Here is a 15,618-nt window from a genome sequence, read left to right as displayed (position 1 = left end):
GTTCAAAAGCTAGACGAATCTCTAGATCTCAAACAAAACAGTCTCAAGGCTATAAAAGGAGAAAACCATTTCAAAAGAAACCCTATGAACAAAATCCTTCGACTCAAAAACCTCCAATCAAGAAAACTAACCCAAAGAAAAAGAATGTATGCTGGAAATGTGGTAAGCCAGGTCATTATGCAAACAAATGTAAAACTCAACAAAAGATAAATGAGTTAGATTTGGATCAAAAAATCAAGGATAGCCTAATTAGTGTTCTTATTAATAATGAAGATCCTCAGTATTCTTCAGAATATGAAGGAGATGAAGACCAAGATGTAAATCTGGTCGAATATTCATCAGACTCTCATTCCTCTTCAGAAGAAGAAGAGAGAAAAGAATGTATCAAAGATAGTTCAGGATTCTGTGATTGTGCAGGATGCTTAGGACAAAATATCAACATGCTAACACAAGATCAAACTATGAGTTTAATCTCTATAATAGACAAAATGGAAGACTCTCCCTTAAGAGATGAATTCTTACAACAATTAAACCTTCTAGTTAAAAAAGAAGAAAACTTGAAAAAAGATATTAGTCCTCCAATAAATAGCATGAATGAAATTTTTAATAGGTTTAGGCCTAAACCAACAATAACTTTGTCAGATCTTCAAGAAGAAGTAAAAATATTAAAGGAAGAAATCAATCAGCTTAAGCAAAATGATCTTAGTTTAGAATTTCGGTTAATGGAATTAGCTGGAATAGAAATTATTAAAACTCAAGAAAATCTAGCTAGTACCTCAGGAACCAAACAAATTCATAATAAAGAAGAACCAGAACCAGACGAAAATTACCTTAATCTCCTTAGTTTAGTTATAACTCATAAGTGGAATTCTGAGATAACCTTAGTCATTAAAGATTTTCGGATCAATATAGTAGCCTTAATAGACAGTGGCGCGGATATTAATTGTATTCAAGAAGGATTAATTCCTACTCAGTTTTACGAAAAAACTAAGGAAGGAGTTAATAGTGCAAATGGGACTAAAATGAATATCCAATATAAGCTATCAAATGCCAAGATTTGTAAAAACCAAATCTGTTTTAGAACTTCTTTTGTATTAGTCAAAAAATATGACAGAACAAATTATTTTAGGAACCCCATTCATTTGTCTTTTATATCCTATAAATAAGATAGATGAAAAAGGGATAGTTACTCAAGTCTTAGGAAAGACTGTTACTTTTCCCTTTATAAAACCACCACAGGTGAAAGAACTACATTTATTAAAAGAAATCTTTACTTCTAGAATAAATATAATTTCTAGAAAGAAGAAACATATCAATTCTTTACAAAAAAAATTAAATATTACAAAATAGAAGAACAACTCAAAAGATCTAATATTCAAAAAATTATTAAGAATTTTCAAGACCAAATAGAAAAGGGTTTATGTGATTTAAATCCAATGGCTTTTCATCACAGGAAAATACATACAATAGGATTACCCTATATAGACGGGTTTTATGAGAAAGATATACCTACAAAAGCCCGACCCATTCAAATGAATGAACAATATTTAAAATATTGTAGAGAAGAAATAGGAGAATACCTTAATAAAGGATTAATTCGCCCTTCCAAGTCCCCTTGGAGTTGTACGGGATTTTATGTCATGAATGCCTCTGAATTAGAAAGAGGAGCTCCTAGATTGGTCATCAATTATAAACCCTTAAATAAAGTATTAAAATGGATCAGATATCCATTACCTAATAAGACAGATCTTATTAAAAGACTAAATAAGGCAACAATATTCTCAAAATTTGACATGAAATCAGGATATTATCAAATCTCGGTGAGGGAGGAGGACAGATATAAAATATATATATATATATATATATATATATATTTGGTTTTTCCAAAAAAAAATATCTATCTATCTATATATATTAGTAAAGCTCCCTTGAGCTAAGTATTAAGTACAAATACACATATGTATTAAACCATAAAAGGTCACGTACCTTTATATTAAATACATTAAAAAATAAAAAAATTAATAAACTAAAAACTGAAAAAATTTGTATTATAAAAACCTATTCAACTACTTATATTAAATAACAACATTCATAGACTTAAAATTGACTTGAGCTTTGCATTTGAAAAATTTAAAAAATCAAAATAAAAAAAAATAATATTTATTAATAAATAATTTAGATAAAATACTTTTAAAATAAAAAAAAAATTCTATCAATATATATATATATATATATATATATATCTATATTGTACTTGGGGCTCTTATTTCGCAAAGTAATTATTTATATATATATATATATATATTTGGTTTTTCCAAAAAAAAATATCTATCTATCTATATATATATATTAGTAAAGCTCACTTGAGCTAAGTATTAAGTACAAATACACGTGAGAACCTACATACATTAGTAAAAAAAATGGTGTTTTAATGAGATAGCTTAGTGAGTGAATGAACGGGTAGTGGAAACTTGTGCACTAATGATTTCAGTTTTAAACTTAATAAATATCAAATGTATAAGCAAAAGAGTAACATTCATGCCAAAAGTGTAACAGACTACAAAGTTATATCTGCAAATGGTTTTAGCACAGTACCTTAAATTAAAATCAAATTTAATGTTAATTTTAAACTAATATCAATTTAGTCCAAGAAAAAAAACTATTAACAATAAAGCATACTTCCGCCAAAATTAATCTTGATATGCAATGGTCTTAGTTTGCTGTCCAATTTTCTACACGAATATATGTCTATTTTTCTTAAACTCACAAACTCTTAGAATTCCTTAACATAGTAACTCCGAAGAAAAACTAACATTAAATTAAAAATAGTAGCATGATGGCAATACCAGTGTCAAAAACTGAATAAAATTGTTAATGTCAGGAGGTTATTCAACTATCTACATTAAATAAATAAAAAATGAAATGTATTATATTGAACCATGCATCTATTATATCTCTATATAAACAAACCAGTGAAATCACTCACAAACTCAAATTATTCATATTTCTTAGACTTCAGTTGCTGGTGAAAAAAAATGACAATTGTCTCTAACTACTTCAACAAGTATGTCATTTTTAATTATTTTAGTTAATTTCAAAATTGCTTTTTTAAATTACTCATTCTTATTTCTTTATTGCAGGAGAAAGATCATCAACAACAAGAAGAAACACACATTACTTAGTGATATATGCCCGTTGCAGATGATTGGAAAATAAAACTGTGAGTTTCACATATATGGTAATTTACTAAACAATTCTTCTCATTCAATTGAAATCATACAAATATATCATCATTTATATATTTATATGACACAAATCAGTAACAAAGTGTGAGCCACATAAATTTATATACTGCACTAGAAAGATAAGTGTAAAATGTAGTACTCACTATATTCTTGATAAGAAATAGGAATCTTTCACTCCTCAATATTGACATATTATGAAAAAAAATAGCAACTTAATCATTCAAAGGGAACAAATGACGTCCATCCTGCAGTTAGATAGAATCTATTTTTATGTTCGTGAAAGTTTAAAAGAACTTCTATGCCACCAGTAATGGTAAACAACCACATCAATCTTGATAAAATAAAATTAGCACAACTGATAACATCATTGCAACGACTAAATCAATCTTATAAAAAAAAATAGTAGACTACCGCGTTCATTTTAATACTAATATAATTAAGTAATTAAATTTCTTTTATATCAAAAAAAACTACTCTCATTTCAATCTCAATAGAAATCTACCTATTTTTTCTTCCGATGAAGCAAAAAAAAAAAAAAAAATCTACCTGTTTGATCCTTTTTTCCCTTATTAGAGAAAGAAAATGTGAGAATATCATAACTTAATTATATTTAATTTACATATATTCTAAATATTCTTCTAAATAATAGCTTTCTTACCTTTCTGCAAATTTAAATATTACAATTAAAAAATACAAATTAAAAACGAACCCGTGCAACGCACGGGTTTAATTTCTAGTTACATTGTAAAGTTGAAAATAGCCATAATATAATTCAAGTTTATAGCCAATTGTCGTCTGTTATTGCGGAGGGTTTGTGCCATAATTTAATTCAAGTTCATAGCCAAAATGAGTTTATTTGAGTTAATGAAAAAAGACTACTAGAAATTCATCATATATTAGTTCGACCCTTTAGGATTGTCGTGACCTAACTTTAGGTTTTTATTATTTTGATTTAATATTCATTCGTAAAAGTAAAAGTAGTTACTGTGCAGCGGACTATTTAGCTTGGAACTGTTTTACCTTTTTAAATTTAGTTTGGACCGAGAAAATTCCTCTAAACATGCTTCTTTTGTCGGTCAAATGTTACGTTTCTTTGCTCTTCTTGCTAGTATTAATTAAGAAAGTCAATTCAAAGTTGGAGCAATGACCAAACATTTTTTGAACTTTGACTAAGATTGCTCTCATTTCGAATGTTTGCCATTTGGCATGTTCTAGCATTACTTTTGGAATAATAAAATGATTTACTCATTTCACATTTTCACTTGTATTTATAAAATGTTCTTTTTCCTTATAAGTAGCGCAACAGAATGAATTTTTTAAAAAACATATAAATAATCATATTAAATAGTTAACGTACGTGGTTTGAAAAATCGTTAGAGACCTCATGAGTGTTTGTTGACTGTTTCTTGAGATTCCAATATGGTTAAGTTCGAAAAGTATTGATTGTTCGATGTTTATCAACCTTTGCAGTCGGAAACCTGATGTTGGTAAAATTTATTTATTTTCTATTATTTAGGATTCTTAGGAACTTTAATTCCTATTTAAGAAAGCTAAGATAAAATAACAAGAAAAACAATTTTCATTAATTTTCTGGTTAACCCTTTTTAAAAGCAAAAGATACATATATATGGCAACTAAAAGAGTGAGTTATCTCTAGAGATGACACCATATAATTATTTAGAGGGACATTCTATAAATGAAATTTTAAAAATAACTGAAGTAAATAAAATATAATAAAATTAGAAAAAGGCTATCAGATATTTGGGTTTGAAATTGGTTTTTCTGGGCCTGTCATAAGTAGAAGTGGGAAGCCCAATAAGAGGTCTACCACTTTTCCTTGGTTTTGATTTTGTGAACCTTAGCTGGGAAAGCATTTTGGTTGTCATGATTTTTCTGGGCCTATCATGCGTAGGGCCTGTTATACTGCGAGTTTTTAGCTGGGAAAGCATTTTCTTGTACTAATAATGTGTGGATCAGGTCTTGATACTAATTTTTTTTTGAAAGGCTTGATACTTTTTTTTTTGAACTTAAAAGGCTTGATACTATTATTGATTTAATGGTATTTGCGCCAATTTCTTTTTAATTAATGAAGCTCACTTAAAAAAAATCCGTTCATTTATGTTTTAGTTGAGTCTTACACTTATGTAAATATGCAATTAATTAACTAAAAATCCGTTCCCATCACAATGTCCACAATTAGGATGGCAAAATTGGTTGACGTACCCGACCCGTATGTAGCTCACTGTAAATGAGTTTAGCTGAACCACTAAAAAATAGGGTCTTCACAAAAGGGCAAGCCATGAGCCATGTGGGATGTCCCTTACCGCGCACTGTCGAAGGACTTGAACATCCACGTACTACGTATGTACTAAACAAGTCTCATTTGAGGAGAGATCAAACACACCTTTTCATTTAGTCGTCCTGTCAAAACAAGACAAGTCTCATGTGAGGTGCGTTCGACTCTGACCGAACAAACCTCATTTAAGGCGTGTTTCACTTCCGCATAACAAGCCTTATCATCTTATGCGTATTTGAACAAGCCCCACTTGAGATTTGTTTAGCTTGTTGCATAAATTCCGGTAGAACTCCATTAACACGTCTCATACTTAGCTTATCTGATCATTCACCATGACCACATCACTATCTCGGTTGGCACAAATCATCCCATGATTACAAATATTTTTCAAGTAGTATTATTTCGACTTTTTTTCCCACATTATTAAACAAAACAAAACAAAAAAAAAACCTATTTCTCCTTTACAATATTTATGGCATAATTTTTCCATTTTGAATCCAAAGAATTGAAAAAGACGGAATAGGATAGTATACATACTAGTACCTAGATAGGCAGCCCTAGACCTAGTAGTGGCAGACTGCTAGCAGGTCCCCACCTGCAGTAGCAGCACAAATAATGCCCGTACCGTACATGATGTGTCTCCGTGAGCTTCACTTCACTTGCTATCATTATCGTTTTTCTTGTCTACTTCCTATTTTTAGCAACGCGGTTCCTGGGTTAAATGTACGTAGTGCCAAACTACATTTAATTAATGAAACCATATATAGCCTAAGTTTGTGTACGGATTGAAATTAGTCGAACGTCTCTTCGTGACATGAAGTGACAAATCTAATCATTTTAAGAATAATATAAACGTGCAAGCTAGAAACCTTGAACTTCCATTCAAGTTCAGCAGTCAGCACAACTTAAATAAGCTAGAACTGTACAAATTGTAAATAATATTCAAGTAAAAAGAGAATAATGTACCTGTATGAGTTTAATTTATATGCACTTTTTTACTCTATCAACCAATCAAATTTTAAGAATGTGAGAAAATATATTTTTTTATTTAATTTCATTAATTGATGTGACACATCCTTAAATCTGATTGGTTGACGGCACCGTCGGTGCACCATCATTTTTCTCATCAAAGTTTTCTACCTAATCAGCTAATTAAATTCTCAAAATGTGTCGCACCAATTAATGAAATTAAATTTCTATGATATCTTTACAATATTTTTTTTTGTCATTTGACCACCGGTCTCTACAGGGGAAATGGACCCCACGTGACTAATATGACTCGGATATGATAGTGATGTCTCCGACTTGATTACAAGTGTGAAAAAACTTCATATTACATTTTTTTTCTTCAGAAAAATAAAAATAAAAACTTTGCATTCCTGATATATATTAAAAGTTGATATAGAGAACGGGATTGTGTCAATTCGAAACGGGATTATCCATATATAGAGCTTTGCTTGCTGTGGAAAATCCACACATTTACTTAACGTTTAGGGAAACCTTTGCATTGTGACATCATTTGTGACATGGTCGTCACTTAAATGGATCTGGACCCACAGTTGGCCCATTAGAGATAGTGACTCTTCCACTGCCTCCCAGCTATGTCATATGCATATGCCCTTTCTCTATCAAAAGCAGATCAGCTCCCAAAGACCGAAACCCATTTACTATCTTAGGCCACATATCCCGGACATGATTCTCTTCACAATGTACTGTACTGTGAACATGATTGGTTTGAAGTTAGAGCAAACATTACATAATTTTACATATTTCAATACACTACTATTAAAGAAGCTAATATAAACGACGTTAAATTTAACGTGGATCGGAAAAGTATAATTTTGACATGATAGCTTCAATATGTATCAATGCTGAGTATAATGGAAATCTAAACATACTAAGATGCAATGCAAAAGGAATGGCAACGAGCCAAAGTGGGACTAGTTTTTCTAGGAGGAGTTTTTATTCCACATATATATATTAGACTGGAACATGTATTATTTGAACCAATCATACTCTTTCAAACAAATTGCAAAAATTTGCTTGTTCAAAAACTTGACTGTTTTGAATTTCCACTGAACTACAAAAACTTAATGTGACAAATACTAATTTCTCCAATAACCCTTAGATATATGTGAAATCGCATCTGTGAATCAAACCAAACATACACTAATAGTACCATCATAAGGACTTTGAGATCATGAATCCCAAAGCGTCAATAACTAGTTAACCACCACCAAATTGGCTTTATTAGACACACTTTAAGATACACGAATGAAAAAGGAATGCAAAAAGTAAACCACACTCTACTCATAACACAAGTAGATAACCAACACAAAACAATGTCGGCTTCTGTCCCACATGTTTCCACGTCATTGAATGAATCTAAACCCATACACACAACCCTTTTCACGTCTCCTGCATAATTAACCAACACTCCATGATTCAAGATATATGCAAAAGTACAATTTCTCTTCTCCTCCCCATCCTCACCATCCCCTAAATTGAGGGCCCTTAGATTAACGACATAAACTTCATTATCACAAAATTTTGTACACCATGCTTTTGCACATGTGGCATCAAATTTTGATTGGATCTTACAAGTCAACTTTTATATGCTATCGCGGAATAAGTGGCTACATAATAATAATTATATAAGAAAGCTGCTCTAGTTTCTAGATCAAACTATTATTAATATATCATTATTACGATATCTGTACATAGAATAACTCAGGTTCTTCTCATTTTTTCCATCATTGCTGCTTGTGTTTACACGTACACTTTGCGCGACAATCTGAAAGAGTCTATGCAAAAAGTATACATAGATATATGCAGAAAGAAAATCAAATAAGCAACAGAATGAATAGTGCATCATAACTAATTGTGGCACATACTAATAACATCATCGAAAATGACCGAAATCTTATCTTTTGACCCCAAACTGTGTTACGTTATTTATCCCACCAATAAAATGTTAACATGTCAATTAAAAACACCATTTGAGTTTGTAATTGCCCCATTCATTTCTTTTTTAATTGACATGACGATATTTCATTGGTGAGACGTGATATTGAGACAACATTTGGGGACAGAAGAACTTGATCCTGAAGGGAATTGAGACGTGTCGGTTGTTAACACACCTGAACTTGCATTTGAAGGTCTTTAATGTAATCAACAGCTAAGTCCAACATGTCTGATGTATTTGTTTGCTGCAAAAGGAGAGAAACAACATTTGTTGCGTTAAGGCCTCCACAATTGACATAACAAGTGACGTGTGTGGGAAATTGTGCAACACAAGTCAAACAAAACCTTACCTTATCCATGTTGGGGACAAGATCTTGAAGTTTCCTCATTCGCTCACTAATTTTAGTTCTTCTCACCTGAACACAAAGATAACCATTAAAACACCAATCATATTGTTATGCCAACTGGTTTGTCAATTATGCCTTTCCATCCAACAATTAAAATAATAATTTGATGCTATCCAAGTCATGAAGAATTGATCGATAAAAATGGGGTAGTACCACTCAGATGCAAACCAAAGAGCACTCATTGAAGCTTATTATACATTTTCTAGTACATAAGCCTACCTTATCCATGTGCATGTTAGAATCAATGAACTAGCTAGTAAGGCACTAGTCGCAATGATTTTTACTATATTGTGCATGTTTGAAAATTCATCTAGAATTGATTCTAAGACCAAAATCAATTCCGAATCAAGCTTCTCTGAGTAGCTTCTGGATGTTATAATTGATTATGGGGACAGAAAAACCGATCCAAACATGCTATTTATCAACTATTTCTGTGTGAGTAAAAACTAAAAAGTCATCTGGCCTAGAATAACTAATAATCTCATACCCTCTCTGCAATGCTTCTTGGGTGAGTGGCACATCCCCGCTTAGCACGAATTTTGCATGGAACAGAATCTGAGAACTTCAAAAACTTCTCAATGGCTGCCATTTCCGCTGAAGTATTCGGCAAACTCATGTGATGAGCCAAAGGTGCAGGAGCCTGGCCTCCTGTTTCATTCTGATCAATGAAACAAAATCAGATCAATGTAACAAAACATTACAGTGACAAAATATACATCAGTTATTAGAAATCAGCAGGGTTCAATAATAATATACCTGACTTTCAGCTGCATTTAAACCAGAAAATGGTTTTACATCATCATCTCTAAATCTTTTTTGACCACTCAAATTCTCAGACATGACTGCAGAATCATCCCATGGAAAACCTGGGAATTCATTCCCCCTTGTCTCAGCAAAACCTTCAGCTTCTGGATTGTTTTGCGTGTTGCTTTTACTTCCAATTTCAGCTCTTGGAGACAGTAACCCTGATGAGTAGTTTGGTGGATTCTGCAGCCGCGCTGAAGGAGAAAAGGCTGCTTCCTCGGTCTTGTTACTACCAGCTCCAAAAGCTCCCATTCCTCTTATAGCAGCATAGCCTGTTAATCAAGCTTGCATAGCGTCATTATATGACAACCTATTCATGGAGTAAGAAATTGAAAACTGTACCCATGATTAGCTCAAGCAACCTCCTTTTTGTAAAACAGTAGCAGGATTTCTATCAGACTCAGACACCCCATAACAAAGGACCACAATTCTGTTTATTTTTTTCTCTGCTCTTCTTCATCTCCCACCCCCAAGTTTCTACATCTACAAAATGGATCTAGAATAACAAACTTGAGGACTATGCTACCAGATAAGGTGACAATTATGATAGAGTGAAGAGGGAAAAGAAAAAGGGGAAAAATAGGGATGAAAAGAACAACTAAAACAAAGTTACAATTCTTCCTGATGGAAAGAAAAAGGGGAATTATAAATACAGTTAGTTCTTAGAATTTGGGTTATGCCCAACTCTGCCCCAAAAACTAGGTTAGACATGAGCTCTACCCTTTAGATAGACTTATTTGGTCATATTTATCATCAATGTAAGACCTTTCACCACACCCCACGCCCAGAACCGCACATCTAGAGCATGAAATTGACATGAATGAACATCTGCCGGAGACCCATATACAAACGGATCTAGGATAAACTAATATCATCTTAGAATTTCGGTTAGCCTGAGAATTGCTCTACTAATTATAAAGACTTTTATCAACGTGCGGCTTTTCAACATTGAGACCAAAAAAGAAAAAGAAATTGGATGTACCAGTTTCAATGTTAATGTTTGCAAACAATCCAGCAGGTGAGCTACCATGTCTGATAAGATTGGCACGACCTGTCTTCATCTGGTTCGGCAAAGGTGGTCTTCCAGAGCTTGGGTAAAGATTCTGAAAACTATTGATGTTGCTTGGGTTCTGGTTCTGTTGTTGTTGTTGTTGCTGCTGCTGCTGTTGAAGAACTACAGGTTGAGTACTCATGGATGGCATAGCTTGAGATTGTTGGTCAATTTCTTCCTTCACAGCAGGCAGCTGCAGCGGCTGCTGTTGCTGCTGAACACTTGGGAGATTCTGAGCAACAAGTGAATCCTCTGCATCAGCAGGAGCACCATCACCATCACTATCACCAAGACTATTCATTAACCGGGCGAAGATTCGCTCGGTTTCAGGGCTCGAGGGGCGTTTGAAGAGGTCCTCATAGAAATCCCTGTCAATGATATTCGAAAAATACGAACTCGGAGCTGATTTGTACCGTGACAACCCAGAATTCATCTGCTGCTGCTGGTGCTGTGGATGATCCAGAAACAGAGGAGCATGGTGCTGAAGATCTGACTCCATTTTCTCCCTCCTCTTCCACTCTTCTACTCACAAGCGTGCTGAATTTCCAAAAAAAAACAAACCAAAGTTTCAATCTTTATTCTTATCTTCCAGATTAATCTTCCAAATTCCAAACCCTCTCCTCAGATTATCCTAACCCTTTGAAATCCTCTGTTTTCAGTCAATTCCTGTAAAAATTTAATTTTTATGTAAGCCTTAAACATAGAAACTCTAGAGATCTAAGAGCAAGAAAGAAACCCTAGAATCAAGGTGATTTCAGTTAAAACTGTGAAGTGGGTTGCTACTGAAGTTTCACAAAAAATTTCAGACAGAGAACAAACAGGGGAAGTGGAAAAAGTATAAGAACAAGACAAAAAAAATGATGTATGAGTTGAGTTTTCAATCACTCAGCACTGAAACTAACGGAAACCCGTTTGTGTGTTAGGTGAAAGTGAATCACTAAGCTCACTAGAAAAAGACAGGAACATGTGAAAATAAACAAAGTATGTGAACTATGAAGTGGAAAACTACAAGAACAGAGGAAAAAGCTCATACCTTTGGTGTGTGTCTGCACTAGATGAGGTTGGATTTGTGGTTGCGTGCAGTGGTGGTGAGAGTGGTGGTGGTGGTGGTGGTGGTGGTGGAGATGGTGTGTGCTTCTAATAAGGGAAGGGAAGGTTCAAGAGAAAGGGGTTATTATAAAATATAGTAGCATCCCATTTAGTTGCTGTGGAGGTGCAGCCAATAGGGAGTGAACAGAGGCACAAATCCAGCTTTCAGATTTGGTGTGTTTTGTGGTCCTGTTTTACCATAATGCCCTCAGTTTTTGGAAGAAAAAAACAAAAGTGATTGAGAAAATTAATTATATATGGACATACAAAATAATGTAGACATTTAATAGACATTTAAGTGTATGCTTGATTTTCAGTTTAAAAATGTTTTCACCTAATGGAGGTTCAAAGTCTGTTTCATGTTTGGGAATTAAGACGCTAGAATGTGAGATCTCGAATTTTAATGTCCCAAACAAATTTCCAAACAATGTACACATTCCTTTTTCCACTCAGTATGAGCAATGTTTAGTTGACAAATCAATTTCACCTCCATAAGATAAGGTAGAAATGAGAGTGTGAGTGATATTATTTACGATGTGACAAAAAATGCAGAAAGATATAGAGAGTAAAATGTGTGGAAATTAGATGTAAGAGAAAGTGCGTGTATGTTCATTACTCATCAATAAACATCTAATTTTTCTTTATTTTTATCGTACTCATTTCAATATTTTTTCTACATTTTCTTTAATTCTCATTTAAAGCGTTTGTGTAGCTTAATTGTCTGCACTATATGAATGTTTATTAATATTTTTTCAAAGTAGGATAGATGTGAGTGAGTGATAGAGAGAGAACGTGGGTGGCAAAAGGAGGGTTCCCAAAGTGAGAAAGAACACAAGTTAATCCTAAATTTAGAAGCAAAGTAGGTTTTGATAAATTGGGAAGCATACGAGGTGAAATGACTTTATTGCACTGCTTTCCCGCACGGCTCAATGCTGGAAGGAGCAGGACACAACTTTTCATTCAGGACCATCAATGATTTTGTTGCAATGACAATGAGTTTAACTATCATTGCATTTTTTGTTTTGAATAATGAAATGATTTTTTGACAAAAATCAAAATGTATTGAAATACTGACAATAATAATAAAACCAAAACAAAAAAATGACAATAATAATACAACATTACTACCCGTCAAAAGGACAATAATAATACTAATAATAAGACAACAAAATATATACTACTAGAATGCTGAATCTATAAATGCTGTAATAACTAAGCATGTGAGAATTATCGTGTAGGTAGTTGAGTAGAGCACCCTGATTTTATGCTTTCAGAAGTGCTTTACGATAAAGTTCATTGTCAATGGTCCAATAGATATATCTTTTTTTTTTTATAAGCAAAGATGTATTATAGGGAGTACAAGGGGTACTCCAATCCCATAATACAAGGTTAATGTCTAAAGAACCAGCAATGAACAAATTAGCAATAGCTCAAAATTCATTCATTCAAAAAAAAGCAATAGCTCAAAATTACAAAGGTAAAAACCACACCCCTGCAACTGCATTTGCAATTTGCAAACCCGTCTGACGAACACACTGTTGCGAGTGCGTGTCAAAGTATTTTTGCTTTGAATGCAGTATAAGGTGATGAACACCAGGATCGTTCTCACAAGGACTTGATAGATTATTAATTGATATTAGAGTAAAACAAAAGCAAATAAAAAGAGGGTTTTTTTGATTGATTTGGTAGAAGGTAACAAGCAATAATTAAATAGATTAAACAGAAGAAAGAAAGTGTTAGTCCTCGGATTATAACATTCAAGTGGAACAAACCTTCATTGGTTACAAAAGATTAATTCTTCCTTATTGTTTCCCTAATTCGTGAGAGTTGATTAACTAAGCGAAAATCAATTCACAATGTCCTAAACTAAGCGATTAAGAAACAGTTACGAACTAACATGAACTAAGCGAACATGCATCAACTCTTATTTATAAAACTACGGAATTAGGCAAACCCTAGATCAGAAATAGAGATGAAGAGAATTAATAAAGAAGAAATTTGCATTAAGAATAGAACCTCAAGTTTGCAAACACAAGAATATTAAAAATCCTAAGACTAACTATGGAGTTTAGCAACTCATTCTAGAAAAGATGGAGAGAGATATTAGGAGAAGGTGGAGGAGGTGATGGTGAAATGTGGTGAGGTGGTGTGATGGTGGTGAGGTGGTGAGGTCTAACAAAAGTCTAAACTCACTTATTTATACTAATAAATAAACTTGTTCATCAAGTAACAATCTTTGTTATCTAAATCTTTTCTAAATCTTCACAAAATCGGGTCCAAATAAAGGAGTAAGCTGCTGAACAATCAGACATTCGTGGGTCCCACAATAAGTCTGAATCTTCAACTAAGGTAAACATAATAGTTGTAGGTCTTTAAGCCAGCTTCGCGGGCCTTCAATCAGATCCTAATTCGGAGTTCTGTAGCTCAAGATATGATCATTTTAGTGCAGACTGTTCCAGACTCGCAGGATTAGCGACAGAAACTTTGCAAGGAAATTATGACCAAGTTAGAGGCTGATTCTCAAATTGTGCTGAACATGAAAGTTGTAGGGCTTCGAGTTAGCTTTCCAACGACATATTATGGGCCTTACTTCGATATTTCTAGCTCCAGATTCAACCTGTTCCAGCAAAACAGTCACAGAAACTAAAAGTGTAGAATTAAGCACTTTTCCATGAATAATCCAAATAAGCACTAATGGTCAAAATATGGCTAAGTCATAACAATTAAGCACAAAAATGTATATAATGAAGCTTAGAAAGACACACGTAAAGTGCATTAATTATGCGCTTATCACCGTCCCTGTTACTACCATCAGTTCCAATTTTCCTGTAAGCTTAACGCAGATACACTCCCAACCCCCTAACCATCAGCAGGTCCTAATATCAAATTATTACAATGATAAAATGCAAGCACCTGGGTTCATCTTCCATTCAATCCATGAATAAGTAAAGCCCTTTACCTTAGCTTTTAGCCAATAGATATATCTTATTGGATAATTAAAACTTAAAAGAAAATGAAGTCATCTGCATTTAATGCTTTTCTTATTTGAGGGTAAGAGTATAAATTTTGATTATTAGGTTTAATTTTTTATTATACATCGGAAAGATAAATTGCTTGATATCTGAATCTCCTACCTAACTCACATGTCCCAAACTCTTACCACATAAGAAAATAAGTAATTTTGTAAAAAGTTGCATTAAAAAAAAAAAGTGAAAAGCTGTTACGTGAATATTAAACTATTTTTAATCTTTACGATTATATATACATATTAAATAATGTAAAACTCCTAACTCAATACCACACTCTATTTCGGTATTTCCTCTTTAAACATACTTTTCTTTGTTTTTTTTTTTAAACGACTTTTCCTTGTTAATTGAAAGTTCATACATGTGATCCATTAAATTATGAGTTTCAATCAATAACATAATGTGTTGAAAATGTTAGAGAAAGTTAATGGCACTCACATTCACATATATTCTTATTTATTGGGGTAGAATATTATAACATTAATTTAGATTATCCGATCTATTCACGTGGATCTCACCTTATATAAAGCCAACAGAGTTAATTAAACAGTGACAACCTTTATTACAGAGGATGGAAAAGGTCCAGAGAAAACAACAATTTGTCAGTAATTAATATAGAATTCACATGTTTATTATTTTGCAATCAAAATGACAATTGGACATAAAAGCTATAAACGCAGTACTGCAGTAGATTTAACCAACTTATTGATGTAGTGATTTAGTATATATTTTGTTT

At 32.9% G+C, this 15,618-nt stretch overlaps 1 protein-coding gene across 4 annotated transcripts; it reads right to left on the bottom strand.

The window, feature by feature from the left end:
• Window positions 1–7,015: 7,015 nt before the first annotated feature.
• LOC130747335 (transcription factor bHLH122) lies at window positions 7,016–11,981 on the bottom strand. Of its 4 annotated transcripts, none has more exons than XM_057600238.1 (7): window positions 11,801–11,980; window positions 10,699–11,433; window positions 9,669–9,988; window positions 9,400–9,570; window positions 8,856–8,921; window positions 8,682–8,750; window positions 7,016–7,258 (listed from the first exon to the last, which is right to left on the bottom strand). In XM_057600238.1, the coding sequence occupies exons 2-7, from the start codon at window positions 11,264–11,266 to the stop codon at window positions 7,244–7,246; spliced, it is 1,209 nt and encodes a 402-aa protein (XP_057456221.1). In that variant the 5' UTR covers window positions 11,267–11,433; window positions 11,801–11,980; the 3' UTR covers window positions 7,016–7,243. The 4 variants fall into 4 exon arrangements, with proteins under 4 accessions (XP_057456221.1, XP_057456218.1, XP_057456219.1 ...); XM_057600235.1 differs by lacking the exon at window positions 7,016–7,258 and adding an exon at window positions 8,056–8,335 and having other exon boundaries at window positions 11,801–11,981; XM_057600236.1 differs by lacking the exon at window positions 7,016–7,258 and adding an exon at window positions 8,056–8,335 and having other exon boundaries at window positions 10,699–11,304; window positions 11,801–11,981.
• Between the last annotated feature and the right edge of the window lie 3,637 nt (window positions 11,982–15,618).

The sequence above is a fragment of the Lotus japonicus genome, chromosome 3 (assembly GCF_012489685.1).
Source record: "Lotus japonicus ecotype B-129 chromosome 3, LjGifu_v1.2".
Classification (NCBI taxonomy): Eukaryota; Viridiplantae; Streptophyta; class Magnoliopsida; order Fabales; family Fabaceae; genus Lotus; species Lotus japonicus.
Note: the sequence above shows the minus strand (reverse complement) of the source record. Positions and strands in the feature narration are given on the sequence as shown.